The sequence below is a fragment of the Lactuca serriola genome, chromosome 9, assembly GCF_051521515.1.
Source record: "Lactuca serriola cultivar US96UC23 chromosome 9, Lser_US96UC23_V15, whole genome shotgun sequence".
Lineage (NCBI taxonomy): Eukaryota > Viridiplantae > Streptophyta > Magnoliopsida > Asterales > Asteraceae > Lactuca > Lactuca serriola.
In genome coordinates this window covers 196,210,657-196,227,082 of record NC_136416.1, presented here as the reverse complement: position 1 = coordinate 196,227,082, position 16,426 = coordinate 196,210,657, and the positions used below count along the sequence as shown (strand labels likewise).

General features: G+C 36.6%; 2 protein-coding genes and 1 non-coding gene across 3 annotated transcripts; 1 reads left to right on the top strand and 2 right to left on the bottom strand.

Annotated features, from left to right (window-relative positions):
- The first annotated feature begins 3,357 nt into the window (after window positions 1-3,357).
- Window positions 3,358-4,704, top strand: LOC145074508 (akuammiline synthase 1-like). Its single transcript, XM_079020871.1, has one exon. The coding sequence runs from the start codon at window positions 3,358-3,360 to the stop codon at window positions 4,702-4,704; it is 1,347 nt and encodes a 448-aa protein (XP_078876997.1).
- A 3,842-nt stretch (window positions 4,705-8,546) lies between these two features.
- TRNAI-AAU (transfer RNA isoleucine (anticodon AAU)) lies at window positions 8,547-8,620 on the bottom strand. The gene has a single exon. It is a non-coding gene; the product is annotated as a tRNA-Ile (tRNA).
- A 958-nt stretch (window positions 8,621-9,578) lies between these two features.
- LARP6C (RNA-binding protein) lies at window positions 9,579-12,351 on the bottom strand. The gene is made up of 10 exons (XM_079020032.1): window positions 11,799-12,351; window positions 11,601-11,682; window positions 11,390-11,484; window positions 11,246-11,317; window positions 10,975-11,054; window positions 10,814-10,892; window positions 10,683-10,730; window positions 10,353-10,421; window positions 10,141-10,269; window positions 9,579-10,028 (listed from the first exon to the last, which is right to left on the bottom strand). The coding sequence occupies exons 1-10, from the start codon at window positions 12,147-12,149 to the stop codon at window positions 9,789-9,791; spliced, it is 1,245 nt and encodes a 414-aa protein (XP_078876158.1). The 5' UTR covers window positions 12,150-12,351; the 3' UTR covers window positions 9,579-9,788.
- Window positions 12,352-16,426: the final 4,075 nt, after the last annotated feature.

Below are 16,426 nucleotides of genomic sequence, written 5' to 3'. Positions count from 1 at the left end.
ATGTCTCTTCATGAGCCTTCCATGGAGTTTCTAGATAACTTCTAGAATTTATCTAGAAAGGACTATTCTAGAGAAAAAATAATTTGAGAAAATATCTAAATAAGGCAGGTCGTTACATTCTCCCCAACCTATTTTCGTGACGTCCTCGTCACATTTTCATCTCGGTATCTCTTGGTCTCATTTTGAAATTGCCATAGTAAGTATTCGGACTCCCAACTTGCCTCGCTATTCGGTAAATTCCTCCCTTGATTAAGTATTCTTTGAATCTCGACATTCCCCCTTTCATATAGTTCGTTCCGAAAGTATCTCCTCAATCTCGCGGTCGAAGGACATAACGACCGTTGTTAGTGCGCGCTTTGATATCCCTTGTTAGGGATCTTCTGAGTCTTCATGATACGGCTTGAGCATGCTGACGTGGGAAACTAGATGAATCTTCAACTTGGGTGGGAGTTCAAGTTGATACGAAACTTTTCCTACTCTCCCAATTATGTATTGGAACCCAATTACTAATTAGGTGTTGTTTGATGTTGACAGTTCGGGAATTTGTCATCCAACAGCTAGGGTTTTTGCCTGCGGGACTTCAGGAGTGTGAGGTGAGTTTTCCTCACTATACTCAAGGGTCTAAGGCACCAAGGTCATCCCTTTTTGGATTATTATCCTGATATGCTATATGCTCGAGTATCGTATGATCTGTTAGATCAGTATTCTGGTAGATAAGATGATATTATGCTATTACGATTTGTTAGATCGGTATCCTGGTACATAGGATGTTATTATGATGTTATGATCTGTTAGATCGGTTTTTCTATCTATAGACTGTTGTGTAATTATCTGTTATATGTGTACATGTTTGGTTAGTGGTTGAGGCTTATCTGCTTTGCGCGAGAGCCAACAGACTTGGGCATTCCAATGGTCCAACCCGATGGTTGTGGGCCGTGAGTATTCCATCCCGAGGATGATTGGACTCGTAGTATGTGGGCATTCCAACTCGATGGTTGTGGGCCATGAGTATTCCATCCCAAGGATGATTGGAGTCGTAGTATGTGGGCATTCCAACCCGATGGTTGTGGGCCGTGAGTATTCCATCCTGAGGATGATTGGACTTGTAGTATGTGGGCATTCCAACCCGATGGTTGTGGGCTGAGGGTATACCATCCCGAGGATGAATGGACTCATAGTATGGTTGCATTCCAACCCGATGGTTGAGGGCCTAGGGTATTCCAACCTGATGGTTGATTGGACCCATAGTATATTGGCATTCCAACCCGATGGTTGAGGGCCTGGGGTATTCCAACCTAATGGTTGATTGGACCCATAGTATGTTGTTTATGATTATATGTGTATTGTTGTGTGTATGGGTATTTTGGGGGAACTCACTAAGCTTTGTGCTTACGGTTTCAGTTTATTGTTTCAGGTGATTCAGATGTCTCGGCAAGGCGAAGGCGTAATCGTACACATCCTCACGTTTTGGACTTATGGTTTCTGGGATACTCTGATATGAAACTATTTTGAAAACATTTTGTAATAACTAATGGCTTTTTGATGTTTGAAAAAGTTTTAAATTGGCTTGATTTTTTATAGGTGTTATAGTATGATGCTATGTGTAGTGATCTGTTAAATCTGTATCCTAGTGTATAGGATGATGCCATGATCGATGATCTGTTAGGCCTGTATGATTATTGTATGTGCTAGCTAGCATTTGATATCTATGTGATGATGTGATTGCAGGTGGGTTGAGGCGGTCCTGCTTTGTGCTTTAGGTCAACAAACCCAAGGCAACCCGGATAGACTGAAGGCCCATCGGGGCGTACCAGTTAGGCTGAAGGCCCAGAGAATGGTCCAGACAGGTTGAAGGCCTGGTAAGGCGGTCTAGACATGCTGAAGGTTTTGAAAGTGGGCCAGATAGACTGAAGGCCCGGTGAGGCGGTCCAGTCATACTGAAGACTTTATATGCATACTGTTTGTTTATGATATTGTTCGGTTATATGGCATTGGTATTTTGGGGGAACACACTAAGCTTCTAGCTTATAGTTGTGGATTTTATTTCAGGTACATCAGATGATCTCGGGAAGGCGAAAGCTTGATTGTGCACCTCCTTGTTTTTCGTGTTGTGATTTCTGGGAAAACTCTAATATTGGAACATTTTGAAAACAATTTGTAAACAATGGATGGTTTTGAAACGTTCGAAAAGTTTAAATTTTACATAAATTTTATAGATGTTACAATTAAACTCTCAACTCGGCTCCAATCCTTCCACGGTCCAGCGTTTGTCAGTTTTGGTTATTTTTCCTCAAGAATGTCTTTTTTGGCTGCAAAATGTAATTTAACTTAATAAGTACTAAATATCTTTGCATTTAATCAAAATATAACTTAAAATGTATTAAAATAATGTCTAAAATATGTATAAATATGGTAATATCAATTATGACACTAAAACACGACACAATTTTAAACGATTACAGTTTTTTGTATGTTGTAAATGTTTGCAAAAGATTACATAATTGTACAAGAGACAATTATGCTTGTCATAAATCCTTAGATTTCACAAAAGATGACTTTGTTTTTATATGTTTTTGTTTGTCATAAAATTCTCATATGCCGTAATTTGAATGTCATTAAAAACTTTTTTTCTATTAGTGTTCTATAAGATAATCTTGGAACTTGTAACAAAAAAAAGTTGTCATGATGCGAAACTGTCTTAATTCATATAGAATATGGTTTTAATATTTAGCTCTACTTCTTTTTAGAACACCAGGGAAATGAAAAATTAAAAGGATCCTCAAGAATTTCGTTGAGTGTTTTAAAACTTTCCACCATATTTTAGCCAAGTAAACGACTCCGATCTACACATAAGCCACCCTTTTTCTTTTTCCGACAATGGGCCGTTGCCAAGGAGAGTGCAGTGCTGCAGCAAGTAGATCGGGGAAAGGTCAACTTGGGTCCAAAGCCAAAACCGAACCACTGTAGAGCCCACGTCCACATATCCGAAATCTAAGCTCCAAGATGGACAAATTAAATTTGTTTTAATCGATCTCAATTAAATGAAATTCACGGCCGATTGGAAAGTTTGCATAGATATTAGGTTATATCTAAAGAATTTTAATATGGATATGACATGATCATAGTTTTTCACGCATTAATGTACAAATATTTGACGGCAACTTTTCATTTTCTCTTGTGCAGGCTGAATTTTATTAATTTACAATATATATTAGTCTAGAGTTTTATCATGATGATTGTCTTCATAATTTGTCTCAACTAGATTCCCACGATTGAAAACGGCTAATTATGTGTGTGTGCATGTATCTATAAGGTTAAAACCCTCCACCTTTTTTTTTTATGTAAAGACGATCGATGATGATACGTAGCCTGGTAAGATTTGCTAGAAGGCAGCTTCACACAATCGTCTGTAGAGAAATCATCAAACCCTCTTCTCCGACACCTTCTCACCTCAAAACTTACAATCTTTCAGTGATTGATCAAATCATTCCGCATACATATATGCCGATGGTTGCATTCTACCCTAACACGAGCATTTATCGTAGTTCCCATGATAAAACGCTTGACCTCAAGAACTCATTGTCTCAAACATTAACAAAGTACTACCCTTTTGCTGGTAGGCTACCCAAAGTCGCACCAGTTTTTGTAGATTGCAACGGCAATGGAGCTGAATTTCTTGAAGCATCAATCGATAGCACACTTTTGGATTTCCTTAAAAACTCACAGCATGAAGATCTTGATCAATTCTTTCCACATGGTCTAGTATATTGCAACTCAAACAGTAGAGACGATGATCTTGAAAACGAAGAAGTGATCATCCCACTTGCAGTTCAGGTCAACCATTTTGAATGCGGTGGAGTAGCGGTTGCAGTGTCGATGTCCCACAAGATAGCAGATGGAAGCAGTTTGGTTCAATTTATAAACGATTGGGCTACAACGACACGGTTTTGCTCCGATAAGCATGAACATGAAGTTCTAGTTGACCCCAAGTTCATTTCTGTTGAATCCATGAAATTGAATTATATTGGAGATTCGCTTGACTATGAATCGAAGGACTGTGTCACAAGGAGTTTCGTGTTCCCTAACTCAAAGATAAACGAGCTTAAACTCAAAGTCAAAGCCATAACATCAGAATGTGTTGAACCCATCACAAACGCTACTCGTGTTGAAGTTTTGAGTTGGCTACTTTACAAGTGTGCAGTGGAAGCAGCTACTAAGAATAACTCAGGCTCCTTCAAACCCACTGGAGTTTACCATGCATTAAACTTAAGAAACATAATGATTGAGTCGATGCCTGAAAAGAGCATAGGAAATTTCGCTATGGCAATTGAGATGGAAACAAATAACGAAAGTGAAATCAGTGCAGAGTCATTCATCAATGACCTGAAGGTGAAAAAGTTGGAGCTTCTAGGCATAAGAAATATTGAAACCGTGTTTGATCTTTTTAGCCAAGCTGATTTAGAAGAAATCAAAATGAATGATGATCACATGTATATGTGTTCAAGCATGTGTGGGTTTCCTGGATATGAGATTGATTTTGGGTGGGGAAAGCCTGTAAAAGTAACCATTGCTGGAAATTTAAGGAAGAATAGTTTTATTCTCATGGATACTCCAAACAGAGATGGTATTGAAGCACTTGTGTGTTTGGGAAAGCAAGACATGGCCACTATTCAAAGTGACCATGAGCTTCTTGCCTTTTGCTAGTTTCTCATATGGCTTAATTTTATAGCAGGATTTCCGAATCTAAGTTAAATTCTAAAATTATTTTTGCCAAGTTTATTTTGTATGCTTGAAATTCGTGATTTATTATATCTATGTTATGCTAGCTTGTAGATTTTACTTTCAAATAACACTAACAATATTTTGAATGTGTAATTTTTGAACTTAAACTTTATTTATGCAATTCACCCTCAACTCTTAGCTAATATGGCATGAGCAACTTCCAAAAAAGTATAAGTAGTCATCTTTATAAATATAATGCAAAAACTCTTTTATTTGCATTTATCTTCTATATCAATTCAATTAGTATATCCTTAAATACAACAAGACTGAAATAGGATAATCTCATTTACCACTTTTTAAAAAATAATAAAAAATTAATCAAATATAAAAAATAACCATGATTTGGTAATTGGTAGTACTTGTTAAATCGGTAGATGGGCTGCGAAAAAGTCATTTTGGCCTACGAAAAAACCTTTTTGAGCCGTCCGCATATATAAAACAATTTTTTCTTTTTATCTTTCTTAAAACTCTAATTTTACACCGTTTTTGCTGTAGAAATATTCTTTGAAAAAAAAAATCCACAAAAAAAGTCGAAAAAACATCATAAATGGTCCCTGTGGTTTCCCAAAATCTAAAGTTTACTCCATGTGGTTTAAAAACGTCATAGATGGTCCCTGTGCTTTAAAAACTTTTGACGATTGGTCCTTATTACTAACTCTGTTAAATTTGTCCGTTAACTAAAGGGCATTTTCGTCTTTTCACGATCACAGGGACCATTTATGAAGTTTTTCTCTTATTTACAAAGATCTCTCTCTCTCTCTCTCTGTGTGTGTGTGTGTGTGTGTGTGTGTGTGTGTGACACCTGCTTCCCCCTCCTTTGTTTCCCTCTCTCACACAGTGTACAAAAAGTTGAAAGCTTTCATATTGCCATGATTCGTCAACTACCGACTACACCCATCGTGGTAAATCAAACGCCCCACCGTACCCAGCCCACCATGCTCAACAACTGCTAGATCGATGTTGATTTCTCCCTCTCCAGCAAATCTGAGTCGTCAACTCTTTTCCATTTAGTTGACTTCCAATCGTCAACCCCTTTCAAATCTGTTCATCGTCGGTGTGGGTCCGGCGGTGCTTGGGCTTTCTTTAATAGGCAACTCCGATAAGGGTTAGATAGACAAAACCGGACCTTGAAACACCGACAAGGGTTAGATCGACGAGGTTTCACATCAACGGTGAGAGGGATAATTGGAGAAGCGCGGTGGTTGATTCCATTAAACATACCAGAGAGAGACAGCCAAGTAATTAAAAATAGTATCAAATTAGAAATCAGACCCCCCCCCCCTTCGATTCATAGAATCCGATCGACAAACACAGTCACCCAACGCCACATCCTCCTTCTCCTTCTTCTAATCTCGATCACAGTTCTCCTTTTTCTCCTTTCTGAATAGACTAGCCTCTTCTTTTATCTTTTATTTTTTACATTTGCAGCTATTAGGGATGATGATAATGGAGGAATATGGGAGGTCTTTGGTGATTGAAGGTGACGTTGGGTAGTGATGTTTGTGTGGGTGGTGTAGGGGATGAAGAGGAGAGAATAAGTTGATGAAGGTAAGTGAATGGAGACTGGAATTAGAAAGCTGTGAAGGTTTGTTTGAAGGTCAATTGCTATGGGTTTATGGAGTAGGACTGTAGGGTAAGGTGGCTGGAAGTTTTGAGGAAATAAGGGTGGTGATGGGTGGTGGTTTTGGTGGTCATGGTGGTGAAATGGTGAAGGTGGGTCTTGGTGAAACGGTGGTTGGAATGGAGATTGTGGAGTTGGGAACGGTGTTCGGTGATGGTGAATGGAGGAATAAGGTGATTCATGATGGTAGAAGGTGACGATGGTTGTGTGGATTTTGGGAGGTTGATGGTGGTCATGGAGAGAGAGAGAGAGAGAGAGAGAGAGAGAGATACCTTTAATATTAAATAATAATTATTATATTAAATAAGAGAAAAACTTCATAAATGGTCCCTGTGATCGTGAAAAGACGAAAATGCCCTTTAGTTAACGGACAAATTTAACGGAGTTAGCAATAAGGACTAATCGTCAAAAGTTTTCAAAGCACAGGGACCATCTATGACGTTTTTAAACCACAGAGACTAAACTTCAGATTTGGGAAACCACAGGGACCATTTATGATGTTTTTTCAAAAAATCCCAAAAATGTTTTTTTTTTTTAATTTTGCAAATCAGATTTGAGAAATTAAGAATTTTAAACTGTTTTTTAATAACCGGTTCAACTAAAACTGAACAGTCGGTTAGGAATAGGTTTTAACAAAAATCAGATTTTTACCAGTTTTCTACTATAATTGAACCGAACTGGTGTTTTAATTAGACCTGACAATGGGGCGTGTTTGGAGCGAATCGACCTTAATCCAAACCCTTTTAACAAATTCCAAAACCCGATCCAAACCCGGTCCGTAACCCGCAGGGTTTTGAATAATCAAACCCATACCCTTATCCACCGAATCAGCAGATATCCAAACCCGCCCCGTAACCCGTAGGTTTTTTGAATAATCAAACTCATTTTACTTAAATCATAAAATCACATTTGTTAAATAGAACAAATATTGATTTAGAAAACACATTGTGTACTCCAAGAGTTTCGATTAGAATTAAAATCATTATTGTAGTTACTTCAGATTGGTTTTTCACCCTCGATTGCATTGACAGAAAATAGCAATTACAAACTTTATTCCGATTGATAAATGAATTTATTGATTTATAAATGAAATTGATTATTATATGATGAAATATAAATGAAATGATATCATGATTATTGGGAGAAGACTGGAAGTCTAGAAGTTGAGTCATCGAGTCCTATGTAAAACCAGTTTAGTCTTTGGACTTTCGATTGGAATTTAAAGTAAAACTTAGGAAATATAAAATATAAATGTATAATTCTAAAATTTATATGGGGCGGGTTATAAATGGAGCGGATCGGTGATGATCCATACCCGACCCTTTTAATAAAAGGGTTAGAGGGTACGGGTCGTTAACGGGTAAATAGATCAAAAACTATGCTCCAAACCCGTATAACTGTTAAGGGTTTGGATCGGATCATGGTCAAAACCCGTTCCATTGTCAGGCCTAGTTTTAATTGACAAAACAAGCCGACTATAACCGAAACCGATCTAAAAAAATTGCTTAAAACCGGATAGGTTTTTGAAAAACAGAAACTCATTCAAAACCGGTAAATGCACACCTCTACTTGTGTGTAACCGATGAACCACAATCAACAATCCCTTGTGCGATATGTTTGTAGTAGTAGTTGTCCATTTTATATAGGGGTATAATGGTATATGTTTTTATTTATGCAAATGGTATATGAAAACGTATAATTTTACAACAATCGTCCGATAAAAACATATTTTGTTTATTTTCAGAAATTTTATGGTAAAAGACGTAAAAATTAAAACTGTATAGATAGATAATTACTACTGATTTTAAGTTTTTGTTTTATATTTGTTGAATTACTTTTTTTTAAACTTTGGTAGTTATTTTATTTAAAAAAATGATTTTTAGAAAGATACAATTTTGTGTTTAGGGATGGAAAAGAAAGAAAAAGCTGATGTGCGTATAACTATACGGCTATAATTTTTGACTTCAAAATAGAAATTATGAATAAAAAATGTTATATTTGGCCAATGCAGGTCTCAACTTAAAAAAAAAATGATTTTTAGAAAGGAAAGGTATGATCTTTGTGTTTAGGGATGGAAAAGAAAGAAAAGACTGAAGGCAGTTTTGGACTTCAAAATAGAATTATGAATAAAAAGTGTTACATATGGCCCATGCAGGTCTCGAACCTGCGACCTTCGCGTTATTAGCACGACGCTCTAACCAACTGAGCTAATGGGCCATGTTTGTTTAATAATGAAACTTTGACATTCTATATACATAATACATTTCAGCAAAAAATTAAAAAAATAAGGTTTTACTAAGAAAGTAAGTATTACTGTTTGATCAGTTTCGTAATGTGTGGTAGAAAAGAAATCTGTGTTTGGTTTTAGGTTCAATAGTAAAGATTTATCATATGAAAGTGTTTTTATTAAGATAATTTATATAAATTTAAATGATTATTCATAACTTCAATCATATGATTATCTAATTATGTTTTTCTAGTTTTTAAATTATAGCAATCATCTAGAACCACTGTTACAATAGAACAAAATTTTTAATAGAAATTGTTTGAAAAAATATATATTTTTTAAGACATAGAAACTGTTATCTTTTAGCTGAGCTATTCGGGATCGATTCGTAAAAAACTTGACTTGAGCACGAGTTGAATGAGCTCGAGCTTAGTTTCAGGTTCATGAACTCCAGCTTGAGTTTCATCTGTTGAGCTCGATTATGGTCGCTAGCGTAAACAAACCTATGTATATGTATATAATATTAGTTTTAATTTTATATTAAATTATAATTAAATAAATAAATATCAAAACAAGTTTTTTAATTAGCTTAAAAACAAAAACGAGCTTGATATTTATTTGACTATTAACCAAGTTGAGCTTAGACTCGTTTAGGTTCGTCTAACAACAAGTCGAACCCAAGCCGAACTCGAACATTTTAATTCTTGCGCTCGACCGCAAGCCGAGCACGAGCATTTTAATTCATCCACAAGTCGAGCTCAAACTTTGAAAAGTAAGCTCGAATTTGAGCCCCATGAATTTTAAACGAGCCGAACCTGAGACTACTTAATCTCGAGCTCGAGGTTGAGCTCGACTCCACTTGTTTACACCCTTGTCAGGGAGTATTTTATTGTATCGCTAATGTAACATCAATAAAATAAATATATATAAAATACAATATCAGACAAGCATGTTACCAGGAAACAAACACAATCACACTCTTAAATCATAAATATACAAAAGGAATTCATCAAAACAGCAAATTATTACAAATACAAAATTAAAAAAAGGAAAAAAAAAAAAAGAAATAAAAAGAAAACCTCCTATAGTTTGATGTTTGGGGAATAAAAAACTAGCATCAACTATATAGAACTAACCTTACAAAATTTAAAACAACACTTATGGTGTGCTAGTTAGAGCATGAGGAGACATTGGCTTCCCTCTTCCCATGGTAAAACCCCTTGTTCCATCTGGCATTCTTGGCCCTTTTGGACTCAATTTAGGTGATGATGTTTCGGAATGGGCTGACCCACTTGATTGTGGCGACCCTGAAAGAACCCCACGTCCGTTATGTGTCGGGGTTCGTATCTTTGACTTCCCACGTAATCGTGCCCATCCTTTCTTCGAACCCTCTTCAGCCTATCAGTATCAGAATCAACATCAGCATATATAAATATTAACGTTAACGAAGTGACAATGACAATGATAACACTGTCAATGATAGTGACAGTGACAGTGTTTATGGGCTTACGTTATTATCGACAACAGTTTCAGTGAAGATAGTTGGAGAGGATTCTTCAGGCGAATCGAATGGTTCATCATTATCATCGTCAAGTATTCCATCAAACTCTGACTTCCTGCTCTTCAATATAGACTTTGGCTGTACATTTAAATCATAAGATTTGCATAAACTTTATAAAGAGTAAATCGATATTTAAATAAAAAGAAGTGTATATCACATACAGAACGACGAAGCAGCAACCTAACTCTTAGCCCTTTTCGCCAATTCCTTTCGTCATTCAACTTTTCAACCTGAAAACACAACTTCTTAAAATTTGTTTGATACACACGTTACAAGACAAAACAAAATGTACCTAGGACTCCAGACTGATATCAATAAGACAAAAAGTGCAACTTTTTGTCCTATTCGAAAAGGTGAAAGAAGGTGGGATCGGAAATGGACTTATCATTGAAAAAAACCCTAAAAAGATTATCCAATCCGGTCAGTCCAGTCCTAGTGTTGAATATTCAATAGTATTATAATAGAAACGTAGTATTATAGTAGAAACGTACCGCTTTCTCAGCCATTTCTGCAGTTTCGTACTCTACCAAAGCATGACGCTTTAAAGCAAAAATAAAGCATGTTTAATTAAGTAAATAACATAACAAAAGATCAAATGAAGTAAATAATAGGTTGATAATACCTTGTTGCTAAAAACATAATCACCTCTAGAACGTGAGGAATTAGGCTCTGGTGGATGGCAAATACGTATGGCTTTCACACTATACAATAAGCAAACTCATTCAACAATTTATAAAATTAATCGGATGAAACTTGAAATCAAAAATGGGTTCCAAATTCTACCTTCTCACGACATTAAAGATTTTCTCAAGATTTTGATGAGAATGATCTTCGGGAAGATTCTCTGCAACCACGGTGCGAGACTACATGGAAAAAAGAAACATTGATTCAAGTCCTAAAAAATTTGCAAGATGATTGATAATGTTGCATTTGTTACACAGAACAGGACAAGACTGGACAGTACAGAACAAGAGACAACAACTTTTGTCTCACTGTCAATGCACGTCAAATGCAGGACAACCTAAGCATTAGTATGCAAGTTTAGTTGAGTAACCTGAAGCTCTTCTTTGTCTTTTTCCGTGAAGGGGTGTTTACGCCTAACTTTTTTGCCATCATTGCTTACAACCTAACAAGGACACAATTAGACCGATGAAGAACCGATTGTAAATTGTAATTGTTCAAATGTCAAAGAACATACCAACTTTGAAGATGAGCAAAGAGCTTGAGCAAGAAGATGATTATTTGTAATGCAAGATTTGATTTTCTTCATAGATGCAATAACAGATATAGGAACTGTTACACAAGGAAATATTCATAGATCACATATTCGTTTTCTTGATGCTATATTAACAAGATCCACAAAATAAAAAACGATTAAATGGATAAAAACGAATGGTGTAAAAGCTCACCATAGCCTTCAGGGTCCTTGTTAATGTGTTTCACCAGGGATTCGTTTGCAAGCAGGCTCAGGCCACTAAATTGATACTCCACCTGTTAGGGATGCGATAAAAACTCATTTTGAAGACAAAATTAAACACCCTTATTTGGGAAATTTATTCTTAATTCGGATTAATGGATATTTAATTCTGAAAAACAAGAGAAGTGACCTGTTTGATGATTTTTTGTTGAAGATCCTCAGTGAGGACATTCTTCGAATAGTTGGGGATCACAACATCTGGATTGGAGAAAAACTGCACTTGTTGATCTTGATCGCTGCCACCAACATAAACCCATTCACCGGAACCACCGCCGTCGTTCCCGCCGACACCCAGATAGTTAAAGCATGGATAAAAATAACCGGAAACCGGAATCTGGGTGTGCGAACTAGGGACGAATTCAGGGGCGTGTGCATTGAATTTAAAAGAAGGAGAACTGGAAATTTCCCTTTTTTCTTCCTTCCTGGATGCTTCTTTGTCTCTTATTTCCTGCAATTTTTCTTCTGGTTGTGCCTGCGCCATTTTTTTTATTGGTGTTTTTCAATCTTTTCTTACAAAGATTAGAGCGAAGAACCAATCCAATCTCTCTCCATCAAGAAAATTTGGACCGTGTTCATTCTCTCACATAGACATGGTAAGAGGGGTTGCATTGAAGCGAAGAAATTGGCATGGTTTTCTCACAGTTTGGTAACTGCATTTTCATTTCCATTCCATGTTTGGCGCTCAAAAGTTGTCGATTTTATAAAAATAATGGGGGCATTTTGGAAGCGTTTTATATATGGCTTTTATTTTTTGATATTTACTCAAAATGATTCAAGGCTCGAATAACAGTTTTTTATTTGACCATTAAATTTTCACTTGATCATAAACAACTATTATTCTGGTCGTGAACTAGCCAGTACACGTTTACTAAAATCAAAACTAGATATTTTCTCGCGAACATAATTTATTCTTCGTGTTGTTACTTTTACATCCAATCGTTACCTGATAGATCGTAAAATATCTCGCTAATAATCACTATGTGTAAATCATATAGTATACATAGTATTGTTTATGATGGAAGAGAAAAAACCACTACAACACAACAACATATAACGCCGAAATTTCTATATACGAAGGTTGTTGATAAAGATATGGAGACAATACAAAGGAAGACGGTGATGTAGCACATATCATGGATTATATTCAAATAAGTTGATAGATGATCATTTGTTTTCTATTGTTTCGTTGAATCACTAATAACTTAACTCGTTTTAAACTGCAATATTTAGTATCGTGATTTGCAAAAAAAATACTGTAAATAAGGTCTAAAAAGTTTTTAACATGTATAGAATGTCAAAAATCAATAATTACTCGTGGTTTTTGGCCTTGATAGATTTGAAAGGATTATCTTTTCCCTTATTATTTGTTTTTTTTTTACCTTATATTAATATTTTCTTAATATTTGAAAACTAGAAAAATCACGAATAGGCCACCCACCGTACCATCCCCTCTCCTTCCCTCCCTCTCTCTCTCTCTCTCTCTCTCTCTCTCTCTCTCTCTCTCTCTCTCTCTCTCTCTCTTCCTCTCTCGTCAAATACAAATAGACGTATTTGTGTTTCTGAGGTCCGGTATATAATTCTTTTTAACGTTTAATAATAATAATAATAATAATAATAATAAATCAATTTATTAAAATAAATATTGGAATTTAAGAAGGGGTTTTATCATAAAAAATCTCAAACTTTTGAAAGAAGTTTCAATGTAGTCCCAATTTAAAAAAAAAAAAAAAAAAAAAAAAACCAGGAAAATCCTTTACTTTAGCCAAAATTTACCTTTTCAGCAGGTACTATGCCACATGGCTTGTCAACTGTACGAATGAGCTGATGTGGAGGTTGATATGGAATAAGGTGGCAGCCACGTCAGCTTTTGCCTTACTAATTAAAAAATGACATGTTTTGGAAAATAAGAAGTGGATTTGTTACTTTATTGATAAAAAAATCGATGTTTATTTCTTGATTTATAGTAGTTTTACTTATCAGTTCTTTCATTTGTAGGATCACAAGTGCCCTACAACAGGAGTTATCAGAAGCTAATATAATGTGCAAGAGTATGCCAATATTCCATACTTTAATTGTTTTTTCATAGTTTTAAAACTAACAGTAAATAACCGCTTTATGATAGATTCTTGAAAGAAAGTAGACATTTCATTTGATGAATGATGAAGAAGAAGAAAATAATCTAAAATAAGTTGGAAGTCGGCTTTGTTTTGAGACCCAATTAGGCGTAAGTAAGTTAACATAAAACTCACTTTCTTTCTCCAGTGAAGCAATCCATTGTATCTATATGTCCAAAAAGAAAGGAAAATATTTACAGTTAAATGAATCTTTCTTCCCTATTTTATAACTTATATGAATGAATTTTTATTTGATTAATTCAAGTTCGATCTTGAGGTTGATGTAACTTGCAAGGTGATTTGACTTTTTTTTTTTTTTTTTAACTTTTCATCCTTGTTGCCTCGACTAATTGAAATTGTTGTTCTTTGTTTTGTTTCAGGCTAGGCCAACCATGTATCAAGTGGTGTAGGAAATGGTTGATAAAATGGGCTATAAAGTAAGGCCCTGCTTTTTTTTTCCAAATTAAATATTGTATGGATAAACTGTTGTCTATTAATTGATAGATGAATTTTTGGGAATTTTTTTGAATTGTAACGGAAATTGGTGAGCAGAATTCCCATATTGCCCTTTTCATGTTTGTATCATATATTGAGAGACGACATACTTCCAAACCTTCTGTTATCGTGATAGCAAGGGGTATTTCATGGATAGTTGCTGCTCATATGCTTCATAATGATTTTGAGGTGATATTCTTATGAAACGCTAAAATGTTCATATTTGGCTTTATTTTTCTTTTCATTATATTGAAAAAAAATGGTATCATACAGGCGGTGTAATTGGAATAACGTGATAGAATTGGTGCGCGCGCGCGGGGTTCATCTATAATGATTTAGTATGAGTGGTCTGTCAGGGATTCAGACCATCTCGAGACAACAGATTTCAGACGGAGTAGATGTGATTTTGTTGCAAGGAATTTGTTCATTTGCAGAATTTAGGGCCTTGCGAAGGATGGCCAAGTATAAGTGAATCACAGGGATAAGTGGATCTGTGAATTCTGTTGTTCTAGTGGGAACCTGGGGTAGTCATCATGAAAGGAACGGATTCAAGAAGAGGACGGAATGAGTTCCAATCTTGCGAGTTGCTCGGGTTATCGTCATATATGGAAAAAGGGAGGGTAGTTTGGCACTGAGAGAGGATCCAGTGAATTATTGTGGTATATAACTTTCGCAAGTCACGAAAGACAGTATCATCGGGTGGTACTTGGTTGTTATGTGTTGAATTTGAGGTCGGTGGTCGGCATGGAGTTTTGGCAAGGATGCCACGCGAGAAGAAGTTAATCTAAAAAGGGGTGCAGTGGTAGGGTCTGGAAGGACCTGAGTTATTTAGGAATTCGGAGTCTGGAGTGCAAGTGGTTAGTTTGGAAGCGTATACTGCAGTAGGCTTCGAGGACGAAGCCTAATTTAAGTGGGGGAGAGTTGTAACATCCCAAATTTCAAAAGTTTGAGTTAAGGGCTTAAAGTGTAAATTGAAGAAGGGACTCGATGAGTAGGTATACTTACTCGCCGAGTCGGAGCGGGTTTTGAGTCGTGAATTAAGTGACCAACTCGCCAAGTCGGAAGCTGGACTCGACGAGTTGGTGCTGGATTGAGAAAACCCTAATATCGAGGGTTGCACCCTATTTAAAGGACTTTATGTCCTTCTCTCAGCCTCCTTATTACCCTTGAGAACCAGAAAACCCTAAGCTCATGTGTGTGAGGCCTTTGGAGGGAGATTGAAGCTTTGGAAGTTGTTTCTAGTGGAAGAAACTTGAAGATCAAGAGGGCTTGCATCAAGAGAGTGGTGTAGATCCAGAATCTACTTCAGTTTGGGCACGTCTTGGAGGTAATAAGCTGTTACCTTCCCTCTTTTGCATCTAGATCTATTCATGAATGAGATTTGGGGCCATTTTGGTATGTTTGAGATTTATTTCAGGTTTAGATTTAGATCTGAGGTTGCTACTCCATATCTAGACTTGTGTTGGTTTAGCATGTCATAAAGCATCAGTCAAAGAGTTGTTGGTAAAGCCCCTTTGTCTTAAGCCCTAGCCCTAGAGTGATTTGGACCTTTAACTCCTTGGTTTCACGTAAAGTTTGCAACTTTACGTGGGTGTTATGCCCTAAAAGAGTGGATCTACAATTTGGAGCCCCTGCATGGCTCAAAAAGCCTCTGTATGGATGAAGGACTGAAGAGACTCGGCGAGTTCCTTGGGTGGACTCGGCGAGTCATATGAAGATGGGCATGGACTCAACGAGTTGGAAGAACAACTCGGCGAGTCTGATGAAGATTGTCTTGGACTCGGCAAGTCTGTTCTTGGACTCGGCGACTCAGGTCGTAGACCCCCAACCTCTTTTGGTTAAGCTTCAGATCTGTGAGTCGGTTGGCGACTCAGCCGAGTTGGTCAAGATAGAATTCAGAGATCATTCAACTTGACGAGTCCAGGGGCGACTTGGCGAGTTGAGTCGTGTTATGGGAGTTTTCTGAGTATAAGAACTCGACGAGTCGACGGGTTGACTCGGCGAGTAGAGTCAATCAGGAAGGTTGACTTTAACCGGGACTTTGACCAAAGTTGACTTAGTTGACCCCGGGAGGATAGTTTAGTCTAAGTGTTGTTATTGGTATTGGTTGCTCTGGGAGATAGAGGAGCAGCATTTCGGAGAGTTCTCG

What these genes read in the sequence shown, in the direction of transcription:
- LOC145074508 (XM_079020871.1), top strand. Translation starts at nt 3,358, where the DNA reads ATGATACGTAGCCTGGTAAGATTTGCTAGAAGGCAGCTTCACACAATC.
- LARP6C (XM_079020032.1), bottom strand. Translation starts at nt 12,149, where the DNA reads ATGGCGCAGGCACAACCAGAAGAAAAATTGCAGGAAATAAGAGACAAA. An exon ending in CAAGGACCCTGAAGGCTATG is followed by an intron (nt 11,485 to 11,600) that starts GTGAGCTTTTAC and finishes CTTGTGTAACAG; the next exon opens with TTCCTATATCTGTTATTGCA. An exon ending in CAGAAATGGCTGAGAAAGCG is followed by an intron (nt 10,422 to 10,682) that starts GTACGTTTCTAC and finishes TTGTGTTTTCAG; the next exon opens with GTTGAAAAGTTGAATGACGA.